General features: G+C 52.7%; 6 protein-coding genes across 6 annotated transcripts; 4 read left to right on the forward strand and 2 right to left on the reverse strand.

Annotated features, from left to right (window-relative positions):
- Positions 1–111: 111 nt before the first annotated feature.
- Positions 112–993, reverse strand: A1O9_10332 (uncharacterized protein; the record flags this gene model as incomplete). The annotated part of the gene is made up of 2 exons (XM_013400493.1): positions 112–579; positions 640–993. 2 exons carry the CDS (start codon positions 991–993, stop codon positions 112–114), a joined length of 822 nt encoding a protein of 273 aa, XP_013255947.1.
- A 1,346-nt stretch (positions 994–2,339) lies between these two features.
- Positions 2,340–4,277, forward strand: A1O9_10333 (uncharacterized protein; the record flags this gene model as incomplete). The annotated part of the gene is made up of 1 exon (XM_013400494.1): positions 2,340–4,277. One exon carries the CDS (start codon positions 2,340–2,342, stop codon positions 4,275–4,277), a length of 1,938 nt encoding a protein of 645 aa, XP_013255948.1.
- An 801-nt stretch (positions 4,278–5,078) lies between these two features.
- Positions 5,079–6,393, forward strand: A1O9_10334 (uncharacterized protein; the record flags this gene model as incomplete). The annotated part of the gene is made up of 2 exons (XM_013400495.1): positions 5,079–5,998; positions 6,063–6,393. 2 exons carry the CDS (start codon positions 5,079–5,081, stop codon positions 6,391–6,393), a joined length of 1,251 nt encoding a protein of 416 aa, XP_013255949.1.
- A 537-nt stretch (positions 6,394–6,930) lies between these two features.
- On the reverse strand, positions 6,931–7,411 carry A1O9_10335 (uncharacterized protein; the record flags this gene model as incomplete). Its single annotated transcript, XM_013400496.1, has 2 exons — positions 6,931–7,122; positions 7,211–7,411. The coding sequence occupies 2 exons, from the start codon at positions 7,409–7,411 to the stop codon at positions 6,931–6,933; spliced, it is 393 nt and encodes a 130-aa protein (XP_013255950.1).
- A 1,344-nt stretch (positions 7,412–8,755) lies between these two features.
- On the forward strand, positions 8,756–9,852 carry A1O9_10336 (uncharacterized protein; the record flags this gene model as incomplete). The annotated part of the gene is made up of 3 exons (XM_013400497.1): positions 8,756–8,860; positions 8,975–9,141; positions 9,213–9,852. The coding sequence occupies 3 exons, from the start codon at positions 8,756–8,758 to the stop codon at positions 9,850–9,852; spliced, it is 912 nt and encodes a 303-aa protein (XP_013255951.1).
- A 3,179-nt stretch (positions 9,853–13,031) lies between these two features.
- A1O9_10337 (Ras-like protein) lies at positions 13,032–13,740 on the forward strand (the record flags this gene model as incomplete). Its single annotated transcript, XM_013400498.1, has 2 exons — positions 13,032–13,173; positions 13,229–13,740. 2 exons carry the CDS (start codon positions 13,032–13,034, stop codon positions 13,738–13,740), a joined length of 654 nt encoding a protein of 217 aa, XP_013255952.1.
- Positions 13,741–14,506: the final 766 nt, after the last annotated feature.

Below are 14,506 nucleotides of genomic sequence, written 5' to 3' on the forward strand. Positions count from 1 at the left end.
CCGCGACCGCTCTGTTTGGCGGACAGTACCCAGTTCCAGTCTATTCATTACTCATTACATCGTCTCGTCTCGTCTCATCATCTTAATTCCTTGCAAGCATGCATACTTGCTTCAGACCTCCTTGCTGCAAACACGGACTTTGACAACGCTGTCAGTTCGGAAGACACCACGCAATTCATGCAACCAGCTGCTCCGCGATATGCTTCTGGGAGCCACGAGAGGCGGGACCCAGGGCAGGGAGGACAATCTCTTGGCGGCGCCCTTTCTGCTGAAGATTGTGCCCTCTATGATTCGCGCGTCGCGGTTCTCGGCGGCGAGGGCGTTGCGACTTCGCTGCCGCGGGATAGCGATCATGGGCAGCTCGGAGCTCAGGCTCCCAGCGAGACGGCTCTTTGGGCTGGCGGACTCTAAGAGGTCATCTGGAAAGTTGACTGTGAGGGAGTCGCTGAGTGTGTTGAGGCCGCCGTTCAAAGAGAGCTCCAGGAAGTTCTCTTTCTTCGCCTGGCGGATGTCGCGGCGGGTTGCTGGGAGGAGGACAAATTTGCCGACTTTGGGTATGAAGGGATTCAATGAGTCAATCTTGGGGATAGGGGTTAGCGGATGGGTGCAACAATGAGGTATGTGGACGGGAGAACAAACGTTGCGATATCGCCAGCCATGGCGCCATGAACGGAAGACATCGCCGTCGTCTCCCTGGCCTCCTGCAGATGTCTCGTCTTCCAGAAGTTCCTCCAGTACGCTTATCACGTCGCAGGCTCTCCTCGTTCCGTATGTTTCCAGAATGCGAGAGTACACCTCCTCCATGCCAAATGAGAAGGGGTAGCATGGGACGATCTCAGCACCAATTGTGCGAAGGAAGTAGCGACAGGTTTCTTCGTCGAACGCGCCTAGAGCGCGACGGTGGTGTGGGTTTGATAGATCAAACGATTCGTGTTGTGCCAACCTTGGGCTCGTTTCCGGTGAGGGTAGGGAGACATATCCTAGGTTAGGCATCTTCATCGCTCTCGCGTGTTTGCGAACGTCTTCATCCACGGTTCTGGCAGATTTGTGAGGAGAGGAGGGCAGGCGGTCGGGTTGGGGCTCAAGCAATGAAAGACAGTACCACAATTAAAGGGGATGACTTGGATGAGGGAGTAGCAAATGAACTCAACCAACCACATTTGATATGACAGGACTAGTCGGTACACCACTCTGTTGGAATTGATCTTTTGTGTTCTTTAAAACAAATAAGAGGCGTGTGCAAACCTGCTGATCAAGTATAGACATTGTCGCTGCCGGTGTTTGATGCCAAGCGCATCGCTGTATTGTTTATCCGGCTCCGGTGGTCACAGTCTCGAGGAGGCTGCGAGGGTTTTCCAAGGCTCTCCTCCGCCCACGCCCATGAGGAGGCTTAGATATACCATAGCATCTTTCATCAACTTTAAGTCAAAGGGGGTTCCTGCATCGCAACAGCGTCCTCGGTATGCGTCCTCCACTTCCCATCATATGTGAAGGCATAGCAGGAATTGTAGGCAAGTCCAAATCATGCAAGAGGTGCCCAGACTCAGTAGAGACGTCAGCAGTCCCGGAGTAGAGGAAGAGCAGCTGCTATGATACAGCACGAAAAGCGCGCCCAGACGCACTGGACTTCACATCACAGCTTGATGCATAATAAATCGCTTTTTCCCACGGAGTGCATGTCGCATCTCATTCGTCTCTGTCAGAAAGGACGAGAAACAAGGAGGTGCGACGTCAAGCTTTTAGTGGATACTGCATGTCTTTGAAATGTCACGTGATGCATGATCATGTGACTTTGGACCACGTGTCGCACCAGCACACTGCCGACATCTTCAGCCGGCATGCGGGGAGCCGACCGTGACAATCCTTGGATTCCTTTCTGCCTCCCATGTCCAATGAGTTCAGGACTCGCACCGCTACCATTGATGAGCTTCCCCATATTTGTGGCTTTCCCAGCCCGGCCGTGTGGCCGAGAGCTCTGGCTGGCTCGGAAAAACACCCTTCACATCACAGACTGCCCCAAAATCTGGGCTCTGAGCGGCAAGTGGTTTCGGTCAATAGTTTGGGGACGGATGCCTCAAACGCCCTGTGCCGTCGGTGCCATGGGTGTCGTCCCTCATCTGCCATGATCTGACCCGAAGGTAAGACTGTTCCTTCTCTTCCTTGCTATAAATCTACTAGCCTCCTTCACAAACCTCGGGATGGTGATTGTGAAAGCGGAATTCTCCCATTGTCTTGAGTTGCACAGAGCTTCTTCCTTCTTGACTTAGTCTGCAGCACGACATTGCACTTGCGACCATTGCACATTCCCAAACTCTTCTTGCAACTGGCCTGCTTTCAACATGTCGTCGGAGATTCCCCTGTATGACATCGTCATCATCGGTGCCGGTCCTGTAGGATTGTTGCTCTCAGTTTGCCTCTCGAGATGGGGCTACAAAGTCAAACATATCGATAACCGGCCAGTACCTACTGCTACTGGAAGAGCAGACGGCATTCAACCCAGATCAATTGAAATCCTGAGGAACCTTGGATTAAAATCAAAGATTATGGCTCATCATCCGGCCAGAGTATTCGAGGTAGCATTCTGGGATCCAGCTCCTCAAGGGAAAATTGTGCGAACTGGTACCTGGGCAAGCTGTCCGGAATTCCTTGACGCCCGATATCCATTCACAGCACTCCTCCATCAAGGACTGATCGAAAGAGTGCTTATCGAGGACATCGAAAAGAACGGAACGACAGTCCAACGGCCGTGGACTATTGCCGGGTTCGCAACCAACCATGCGAATCCCGACTACCCGGTTGAAGTCGAGTTGAAGAATCTCGACAGCAACGTGTCGGAGACTGTCCGTGCGAAGTACCTCTATAGCGGAGAAGGAGCACGAAGCTTTGTCCGTGAGCAATTAGGCGTTCAGATCCGTCACAAGGATCCCATCTCTCACGTCTGGGGTGTCATGGATGGTGTTGTCCGTACCAACTTCCCGGATATCAAGATGAAATGTACCATTCACTCCGACCACGGCAGCATTATGGTCATCCCTCGCGAGAACAATATGGTCAGACTGTACATTCAGATTGCAAGTTCGACAGATCCCGATTTCAACCCACGGAAAACTGCAACCGTCGCGGAAGTGCAGGCGGCTGCTAAGCGCATCCTGCAGCCTTATTATCTCACGTGGGATCGAGTGGAATGGTATTCTGTTTATCCGATTGGCCAGGGTATCGCTGACAAGTATACTCTGGACCATCGTGTCTTCATGGGAGGTGATGTCTGCCACACTCACTCTCCCAAGGCAGGCCAAGGAATGAATACCGCTTTCCATGACGCCATCAACTTCGCATGGAAGATGCATCTAGTGGAGTCAGGCTTTGCCAAACGAGACACGCTTGAGACTTACGAGGTCGAACGCAAGTTCATTGCTGAAACCCTGCTCAACTTCGACAACAAGTATGCGGCGCTCTTCTCACAAAGACAACCCACAGCAGACGAGGTCTCCGATGCAACCAAAGGCCCCGAGGGAGCCGAGAATCCATTTGTGGAGATGTTCAAGGCCAACTGCGAGTTCACTTCTGGTTTCGGTGTCGCCTACAATGGCAACATTTTCAACCATACGAAGGAACATGGTTTTCAACATCCCCTCCTGATCACAGATTCACCGACACTCCGCTCAGGTCGCATTATTCCCCCAGCAGATGTAACACGTGTTGTTGATGCCAACATGGTGCATCTAGAAAACGAGATCCCATTCAATGGCGCATTCCGGTTATTCGTGTTTGGAGGACTTTCTGCATCTCCCAAGAAGGGACAACATAAGGCTCTCGCTGACCTGTCATCTGGACTCTTGAAAGCCGGTTCATTCTATTCTCGTTTCGCATATGATGACCAGAAAAGGGACATCCATCACGACAGCGACAACCCACATTCTCGGTTTTTTTCTCTTGCACTTACACTCGCTGCGAGGAGGCCTGAAATTGAGATCTCAGAGCTACCAGAGTTGTTCCATGATTACAGTGGACGCATCTATGCAGATGATCGACGGGACCTCAAAGTGCTGGACGCAAAAGCTTCAGCACATGCTAAGGCTGGCCTGACAGACGGTGAAGGTGCTGTGGTTGTAGTGCGACCCGATGGACATGTTGGTGTTGCTATCCGGTTGGTCGAGGGTAACGGCACGGTTGAGGCGCTCGAGGGATACTTCAAGGGCTTTACCACCCAAAACTCCCTATCGCCGCCAGACAGAAGACTCGGTGGTGGTGCCGAGCATGTTCGTGCACAACTGTGATTGATCTGATGCGCATCGTGCTTGTCATACTATTTGTTGATTTGAGCGAATATTGCACTTTTGTTGTCAAAAGAAGTCGGGCGTCCTGGTCCCATGGGTAGGGATGGATAGCTCGTCATGGGTAGATATTGATCCAGACAGCTGACTCAGTAGCATAGCACTACTGCCTAATGCTTTCGTCCTTTTGAGGACCTTCGTATTCATCTTTGTCTTGCTCTGAGGAAACTATCCGAACAACACTCCACCTATCCATATTCATGCACACCGACGCCGCACGAGAGGGAGTGGAATCATTCATTGGCCCAGGGTGACAACCTTTTCAGTAGTGACTAGGCCATGTATTATCCCTCTGCAATGGCCAGACATCTTCACAGCAATACTGTCAAGTGCTCCCCAGTGAAGGGGCGCGCCACTTTCAGCCCCCTTTGAGCGTGTGGCTGTGCACATGCCGGATGCCGCCTCAGCCACAATCCTCTTTCGATCTCTGGTGCGACGTTGCCCCTCCTGATTCCGCTAACATGTAAGCGAGCTGGACTTCAGTTGAATGATGCCTGAACTCTGACATCTGGTCAAATCTCACTCAAGGCGTGATTACTACAAGTATTCAGTATAGATACAAGAACCCAGACAGGCGGGAACTCGCCATTTTCTTTCCTCTCCTTGCCTTTGAGATTGTGTGCCAAAGTCATCATTCTCCAAGGATTGACTGAACTGCCTTCCAAGGCCCAAGCCGTAAAAATAAGCGAGCCATAGTTTCTTGTCATTTCCAAGTTCCCCCGCTTTCCCTCCTACAGATCCAAGATGTCGGCGCAAGACTACTGGGGCGGTGGCCAAGGAGGCCCGAACCAGGGCCCAAACCAGAACCAGAACCAGAATCCATATGGATATACTACTGGAGACCAAGGCAGTCAGCACCAGCAGCAATGGGGGCAGTCCCCGCAACCACCACCAAGCCATGGATACGGCGATCAGGGCTCAGGATACAACAACCAGGGCTACGACCAGTACAACCAGCAGTCACAGTATGGCCAGCAGCAGCAATACGGCCATCAGCAGGGCTCGCATGGAAGTCAATATCCCGCTGCCGACTACGGCGGTAACAACTACAACAACCAATTCTCGCCTCCGCAGGACAGCACCTATGGTCAGCAAGGCCGCTATGACAGTCAATCTCAGGGCCAGGGCCAGGGCTATGGCTATGGCTATGGCACCAACGACCCGGCCCAGCAGCAACGCGGATACTCGCCCAACCCGGCAGCGCAACAGCATGGATCGGGGTACGACGGCAACTACAACGCCACCAGCGGCAACCAATACAGCGACCCCAACCACCAAGCGTATCCAGGCCAGCCTGGCATGGGCACCACGATGGCGATGACGCCGGACGGCTCCATGGTCCACGACCCCAACTCGCAGGACCGCGGCCTGATGGGCGCGCTGGCGGGCGGCGCGATCGGCGCGTACGGCGGGCACAAGGTCAACCACGGATTCCTGGGAGCGGTGGGCGGCGCGATCACGGGCTCACTGGCCGAGGACGCATTGAAGAAAACCAAGAAGGACAAAAAGTCAAAGAAAACCAAGGCCGGCGCTGGCGCCGGCGGATACGCGCATGGCTCGAAGCCAGCGAAGCACGGCTCCCGACGGGGTTCATCTTCAAGCAGCAGTAGTTCTTCATCCTCTGATTCCGACCACAAGAAGAAGCACAAACACAAGGTAGGCGCGTATGCATCCCCTTTGCACCCCCCTATTCCCAAGTCCATCGCAGCTCTAACACCGTCCCAATAGCACTAGCACCCTCGCTGGCAACTTCAGCGCGAGCTGCACGAGCATCACGCTCGACCGGGACTTCGACCTGATCGCGTCGTGTCCGAACGTGCAGGGCCAGTACAAGCTGTCGTCGTTGTCGCTGAATGGCTGTCTGTCGAACCAGCACGGCGGGTTTGTGTGGGCGCGCGGGGGGAATTTCGCCGCGAGCGCGAGGAACGTGAGGCTGGTCGAGGGGGGGAAGGTGCTGGAGGCGGAGCTCGGCACCGGCGGTGGCGGCTGGAAATGGGCGCGCGTGAGGCTGGATGAGAAGGTCAGTAACGAGGACGGCGAGTTGGTGTTTTTGGGCTGATGGATGGGTGAGGCGGAGAGGCGAGAGAGGGAAGGGAGGGGAGGGGCCCCAAGATGGATGTTGCATGCTGTGGTGGTGGAATCACCAACAACTCTTGGGCGGCTGGGTAGCAGCCAGGTACCCGGGTAGTGACTGGCTTAGTCCTACTAAGTTTCTCTTTTCTTCCTCTCTTTCTTTCCATGAGATGATTGAACGTGTGCATATATAGGCCATAAAGAATGGGTTCTATGGCCAATCTCTCACGTAGCTGAACGTAGAAAGGCGACACAATCCCCTATCTAGTTACCGAGGTTAAGTCAGACGGGATATCTCTAGTAAGATACTCAGCCTCTCGCTGGCGATTAATTATACTGGAGTTCGGGCAATTGGCATAGATTTTCGGTAGAGCATCTAACGAAAGAGATCGGGTGTGAATACAATTGCGATATCGAACCAGACTGTCTTGACCTCAGAAGTTCAGCGGGGCAAGTACTGGGGGCCTGTTCGGCAGCCATAATAACGAGATTCCATGCCAACAACCCCTTAGCTGAGCCAAATCTAGTCTTCACCTTTCAACCTGGACTCAATCGCGACGACTTCCTCCGCCTCGCTGACCTCCAAAACACGGTTCACCTCAGCAGTACCGCGGAATAACTCGACGGCACCGGCATAGCTCATACGCAAGTTCGGATTGCTGTTAACGGGAAGGTAATATATCAGGACATAAGGGACTGAGAGGCGTCCAGATGCCTGATGATAGCACCAGGTTAGATCAGATTCAGATTGTCTCAAGCAACATTGCAGATGGTATTGATAAATTGGGTGGGTGACAACGTACCAGGGTCAACGGATAACTCAACAGCACAAAACGAGGGGATGAATCAGGCAGATCGTCTGCGAGCTCTTGAAGGTCCGAGTATGTCTCATCTGAGGATGGTTTGATCTCTTGGGTCTTCACATCGATTTGGTCTGCAAAGAGGGGCGATGAATCATGTGTGGTTAGCCTTGTCAGCCCCGAGGAGGATAAGGAGATAGCCATGTCTGGGGTGCAAGGCTCTCTTCTCTTCCTTCGACCTCCCCAAGGGTCTTTTTGGAACGAAACCCGGGGGAAACGGAATGTGGGGGGGCAAATCTTCGACTTGGACCATCGAGGCCCACTCCACTGCACATATGTACTCGTACTCGTGGATTCGGTGCGGAACCTTCAAAATGCTCGAACGTTGGATGTGGATGCAGCGGGAGGGGATAATGCTTGAAGAAGCCCAGACCAAACAGGATTCGGGAAGACAACTCACATATCTTAGCCAAAGGGGTCTTGGCTCTCGAGGTTCCTAGGCGGAACTTGCGGAGTTGGTCTTTGGTCTCCTGGGAGAATGTGTAGAGCCTGGACTCTGACTGACTGTGTTAATGATTGAATGCCTCGGTGTGTGTCGTCTCCCAGGCCGTGCGAGTGAAGCTAGCTTAGTGGGTGTTTCAAAGACAGTATTCTGTAGAGAGAGTATATCCCAGGCACGGGCCGTGGGCTGATGGGGTTTCTAGACGAGCTGACTTACCATTTTACCTGATGGGTGAAGCAGGTTCTGTCTTGCTGGTTAGGGGCTTCCTTCCTGGGTCGTAAGCTTCGGCAAGATAGTTGTTAGGAGATTGCACCCAGAATCAAGGTGGTGTATTGAGCAGGTCGCTATGGTCCAGGCAGCAGGATGGGAAAGTCAGCCTGATCAGCCGATTCAACTCCACTGTACAGCTGAGTGGTTGAGATAGAGTACAAGCGAGGTGGTGTGATCGAGGTGACACAATCCGAGTGGGCTTTAGAGCTGAGCAAGCGAGGCGATGAAACAAGACTTGCGAGATATTCTTGGTATGTACGGAGTACGGAGTATGTGATAGTATATCTGAATAGCGAGTGAGTAGTCGGTAGTCATGTTTGAGATCTCAAGATGAGGCATCATCCTGTTCCAGGCTTATAGCGTTGGGTGGTTGGTGGGGCACAAGCCAATCAGCGGGAAGTGGGAATGGAAGTCACTCCGCATACAAACCAGAGTGAAAGAGTACTTCACATCGGCCGAGTCACTCCACATACAAACCAGAGGGGAAGGGTACTTCTCCAACTGAGACTGCTTTGCATCATCCCTCTTCATCCTCCTGCTGCTGCAGCAGCGCAGTTTCGCCCTTCACCTTTCACCATCGAGACCCATTCCCGTCCCCATCCTCATTCCCTCCCTTTTCCTTTCCTGCCGCAGGCTCTTCTTCCCTTCTTGTCCAAGACAGACCAATGTTCTCTCGGCTGTCTCAACTAGCTCGTCATTTCTCACGCCCACTGCCCAATTTCGCGCATCGATCTGCCGCCGCCGCCGTCCCTCCCTCTTCCTCCTCCGCGTCCAACATGACATCATCATCGTCGACCGCAACCCCTGCGCCCAACGGCAAACAGAGCCCAATCCATACCGCAGGGTGCATAATAATCGGCGATGAAGTCTTGGGCGGAAAGGTCAGTCGCATACATAGAGAATTGCCGTTAAGTCCAGTGTGGTGCGGTTCCAAAGGAGCGAAGAGAATGCATAATCTACGATTTCTAACATGATGTAACCGGTGAAATTGATAGACTGTTGACACCAACTCGGCATACCTGGCGAAGTTCTGCTTCTCTCTAGGCATGCAATTGAAAAGAGTAGAAGTCATCGCCGACGACGAGGGCGAGATAATAGAGGCTGCTCAACGCATGTCTAAAAACTATGATTTTGTAGTAACCAGTGGTGGGATCGGTCCTACGTATGCTTCTCCCAATCACAGTCGCACTCAGAGCCAGGGACTCAAATTGACCATCATCGGTCCTTCCACAGACACGACGATATTACCTACCAGTCAATAGCCAAAGCGTTCAACCTCGAACTCAAGCTCCATACACCTACAGTGGAAAAGATGAAGAAGTACTCCCGTCCACATAAATCACAACCCAACTTCTCGTGGGATACTCCGTCGCCAGCGTTAACAGCCAAGTATCGGATGGCTGAATTACCTACTGATCCTGCGATTCCGGATGAGGAGCAAGTGGTGTTTGTTAAGGAAGATCTCTGGGTGCCTATCGCGGTGGTGAATAGGAATATTCACATTCTGCCAGGGGTGCCGCGAATCTTTGAGACTTTGCTACAGGGCTTGAAACCGAGACTTCTCCCTCGATTAGCTGATTCCGAGGGCAAGGGCTCGTATCGAATCCTGTTCAGCACACCATTGGCCGAGAGCGAGGTTGCCGGGTATCTTACTGAACTGGCAGCCAAGGTCGAGCCGAAAGGAATCAAGGTCGGTAGCTACCCGCGTTGGGGCAAGAACAGGAACGTGGTGACGCTGGTTGGGAAAGATAGAGAGTTCATGGATTCCTTGGTGGATGAAGTGGCTCAAGGCGTCAAAGGTCTTCGAGTCTCGGTCGAGGGAGAGGATGACACTGATGATGAGACGGATGTCAAGAAGGACAAAGATGCCTGAGGAGAAACCGCAACAAAGCAATAGAGGGATAAAGCAATAAAGCAATAAAGCAATAAAGCAATGCAACAATAAAGAATATATTCAAGCTAACACCAATTTCTCGCGCCAGTCAAGAACATAGCACGGGCCGCGTGGTCTGTTCCTCCTCCATACTTGGTACGAGGTGCTCTATGTACGTCGATGCATCGTCGCTGCCATGAGGCCTAGATCGGTCCCCTTTCGGGCTGCACTTGTCTCGGCTCTGCACACCTTTGAGTCCCCCTATTTGGTCCGTCAGGTCGGAGTAGATATCTTGGAAGTTGGGGGCCGAGGGTGGACCCTGGAGCCACGTGCGCCCCAAAGGGTTGTTACTATTGCAGTTGCGCGCGTATGTTTTATTTTGTTTTTTGTTTTTCCTTCGCCTTGAATTATAACTGAAGGCCCGTGATCCTGGGGAAATTATTGGGTTATTGTCTTTCCGGACCTCTCTCGGTACCGTGCCACAATCAGCCGTGCTCGGTTCGGAGTACATCGGCGGGGAAAGGACTTAATCCTTCACCATTGAGTAGAGTTCCAGAAATGTCACGTCGTATTGGTCTTTTCTGGGACCATCCAATTCCCCGGGAGACAGGATGGCCTCGGTTTGCGGCTGCGGACCCAGCTCGAGAATCCACCTCCTGTTGATCTCCCTTTCGTAGGTACAGTTGCCTTCCCTCCCAGTTTGTTTTTTCTCCACGCAATGCAGATCATGCCCATCAAGGTCTGAGTGATCAGCGACTGGGGAAGGTGAAAGGAATCGGAATCCTTTCGGTACAGTAGGTGCCCTTAAGGCCCAAGGGTCAAGGTGGCATTTTCTATGCAAGGTCGTTGGTTTCTGCATCGCATTACCTCGTTAATATTGAGACTGGAGATGTCCCGGCACGTGAGGAAGTGATTTGTTCATCCGTCGTGTGCGGAGTACCTGATGGATCGTCCGATATCATCAACACCTTGAAGTCGGCACCACTACAGCACTCGTACTGCACATCGTAGGGATACCCCCATTCAAGATGCTGCCTCACTGCGGTTTAGCCAATTACCTAAATGCCCACGGGAGCCCACCATGGCAACCCGAAGAAGGAAAAGAGGGTGGACGTGTGCTTGTGCGTGCGGATCCCGCCGTCCACTAGCATCTAGGCGCAATGCTAGAGATGCTAATAATGCAGACCAGCGCGTAGACGACGGGACGGCGTGTGATGGAGAATATAGCCGAATCAGAGAGCAGACAGCCAGAACAAAAGGTTGAGATTTCTCAGAAAACGGCATGGCACCTGCAAGTGTGCAAGCATCAGGGTCAACTGTTGTGCGAGTTGACCTTGGGCGCGTATTCAGAGGCTACCGTCCACCCGGCGCGTTGGCCTAGCCCAAGGGTCTCTGTTGGAGTTGCTGGTTGGCAAACGTTGCATCAGGGGGCGCTTTCGGAGGCGTCATGGTTATCATGGTGTGGGATGAAGGACAGGAAGAGGGCCGGGGGTAAAGAGAAGGGTTTGCCGCCTGCATGATGTGTGGCTTTTGGCTTTCACCATGGATCGTGCCTGGAAGAAGTTTGGGTTGGCAACTACAAGTTTGGGTTCATAGGGCAGACGGCATAAGGGGGGGAGGAGGGGTGGAGGGGGTGGACCGTGGACCGTGGACCGTGGACAGCGGGAGGTGCATCATCAAGGACCAAGGCACGAGGTTGTGACTCGGGGGCCCATCCGCCCTGCGTAACCTGGCACTGGGCATTGGACTGGGAGTGCAGAGTGGCATGAACATCAGGCACAGGGCACATGGGCCTGCCTGGGACCACGGAAGGACGCACTATGTAAGTAGCTCAGGTTTTCATGATTGTAATGGGGATGCTTATAACCAGCGCTGCGCCTACTGCTTGTGCGGAGTATAACCGCGAGTATCTGTATCGGGGGTCAATCAAGTATGTAAGGGGCCAAGCGCACGACCTACGGAGTACTCACTGGGCATGTGTCAGTTTCTTTGGCGGCCCTATGGTGCCTAACTCTGGTTCTCTGGTTGTTTGCGCTTCAATCGTCAGTGGCCGGCACCTGCACAGACTCCCGCCCGAGTTCTCGGCTCCTAAGACTAGACGAACTTGAACTCTGATGGCAGTGGTCCTCGTAAATGTTCACCATACAGAGTAGGTGGTCCCTCGTGCCCCCCCTTTGTCAAGAATTGTGGGATTTAATTCACCTAGTTAGTTCCCTTTCCATTTCCCCTTCCCAAACCCTGGCTCGCATACGGAGTATTCTTGGGCCTAGAGTCCTTTACCCTGGTTCCTCTGCGCTTTGGCTCAGGGCTCTGGCGTTCTCAGCCTCTACTTGGGCCTAGCCTCTAGCCTAGCCTCTAGCCTTAGACTCTAGCCTTAGTCTCTAGCCTTCTCGGTGCTACGACGAACTCAGCAAGTACCCTGCGCTCCCTGTCCGTCACTTTATCATCCAAACTCCGACACGACCACGACTGAACTGACAGTAACCGCTGCTCAACCACAAAGGTCCCCCTTCTCCTCACGAGCCATTTCTATCGATCACTTCTCCTTGCTGATCCGACTCATCCTCAATCATTCTCTCTGGATCCTGGCCTCGACGCGCAACCGACGCAGCCACAGCAAGACAGACCTTGATTTTCTTCTTCATCTGATCTACCCCTACCAGGCACCCCAGTAGCGAGTCATCGGTACCCCGTAGTGCCAGTCGTATATCCCGTCTTCCGGACGAGGACTCGTACCTGTTGTTACAGCGATCCCCAAGACACAGGTTTCACGTTGGATCGCCCTCTCGATTCCGACTCAACAGTGTCTCTCCTTTGCCCTGCTACTCTATCTCCTCCTCACTAGCACCACCGACCACCGACTTAGGTCGCCATCCGTCAATCACATACTATCGATTATCCTCGCTTCCCAGCGGAATCCGGCCCTGCTTCTCCCCTAGAGTGGCTACCGCACCTCGACCGTTAGAGATCCTCCTGCCAAGGCCTCCTGGTATCGCATCTCGCTCCAACTCCCCAGTCTCCCAGCTTCGGCGCCACGCCCTCGCGTTTGGAATCTTTGTCGCTAGCGAGATTTACACATCCACTTTACCTCGTACATTCTTTCTCTCTTCTTCCTCGTACTTGGCCGTCATGGCTTCAAAGGTTGCTTGACCCTCTTGTCTCATACTTCCTCCACACAAATGGCAGGACTAACACCACCTCTGCAGTTTCTGCGCGAATACAAGCTGGTTGTGGTGGGCGGAGGAGGAGTTGGAAAGTCGTGCCTGACCATTCAACTGATCCAAAGTCATTTCGTCGATGAATATGACCCGACTATTGAAGGTACGAACAGCCACTCCTCAAACCCAAGCCTCACTGACCCGATTGCGCCCCTTAGATTCCTACCGAAAGCAATGCATGATCGATGATGAAGTCGCCCTGCTCGATGTTCTGGATACCGCCGGCCAAGAAGAATATTCCGCAATGCGAGAACAATACATGCGGACAGGCGAAGGATTTTTACTCGTTTATTCCATCACTTCCCGGCAGTCCTTTGAAGAAATCATGACCTTCCAACAACAAATCCTGCGAGTCAAAGATAAAGATTACTTTCCCATCATCCTAGTGGGTAATAAATGTGATCTCGATAACGAGAGAATGGTCTCCAAAGAGGAGGGTGAACAACTAGCCCGGAATTTCGGTTGCAAATTTATCGAGACCTCGGCCAAATCCAGAATAAATGTCGACAATGCTTTCTACGATCTTGTTCGAGAAATCAGGAGGTACAACCGTGAGATCTCAGGCTACTCAGGCGGCCCTCAGCTCGGCTCCCACGCACCCGGTCAGAAGTTTGAGATGGACAATCAAGCAGACAACGCAGGCTGTTGCAGTCGGTGCGTGGTCATGTAACAGGGCAAGGGGAAATGACAAGGCCCATATCCGCATGCTACCACCATCATACTGAATGAGAAAATCGAACAGTCAAATGTGGGCCGGGATGGAACTGGGGCTGGGGCTGGGGCTCTTTCACCGCATGGAGTTGAGTGCTGCGCGTCTTGTGCGAACGGATGGGGCTTCGGCTTGCATTTGATATTGGGAAGGGTGCACAAAAGTCATTGAGAACAGATTTCTCCGAGGCTTGCGCCCAACCAACTAGGGATATTCTATTGGAATGACAGTCTAGAAAGAGTAGCTGTCTGGCGTTACCTTTACTTGCCGCATGTTGGTATTGCATGTTTCTACTCCCTGATCCCCAGCCTACAGAAAGACGGCGACGGGTCATATTCGGCTTCCAGTGCCTCGTTCTAGCAAAGAATGATATGTCCGTGTGTATTAATGCTAGTCCATATTTGAACCATTCCTGCATTGGATTCTCTTTCGCCCGACCTGATCCTGATTGATCCTCAGCCAGCCCCGGTGATGAAACGCGGGTTCATTGAAGATGATAGTACTGACTGATAATAATAGATCCTCTCCCCACGTGCATCAAGTTAGTCTGTCACTTTACAGGCCAGACCATCGAATCCTTCTGCACGAGCTGACTGGCTGCCTCCGAACGACCATCAAACATAACAAGATAAGCCTTTTTTATTCATTGCATCAAGACGAGGTGACGTGGCCGTGGCCGTGGCATGTAGGCAGTAGCATCGTGACTTGGGAGAGGGTTGCTCCTTCC

This window comes from Exophiala aquamarina, assembly GCF_000709125.1.
Source record: "Exophiala aquamarina CBS 119918 chromosome Unknown aczIA-supercont1.13, whole genome shotgun sequence".
NCBI lineage: Eukaryota > Fungi > Ascomycota > Eurotiomycetes > Chaetothyriales > Herpotrichiellaceae > Exophiala > Exophiala aquamarina.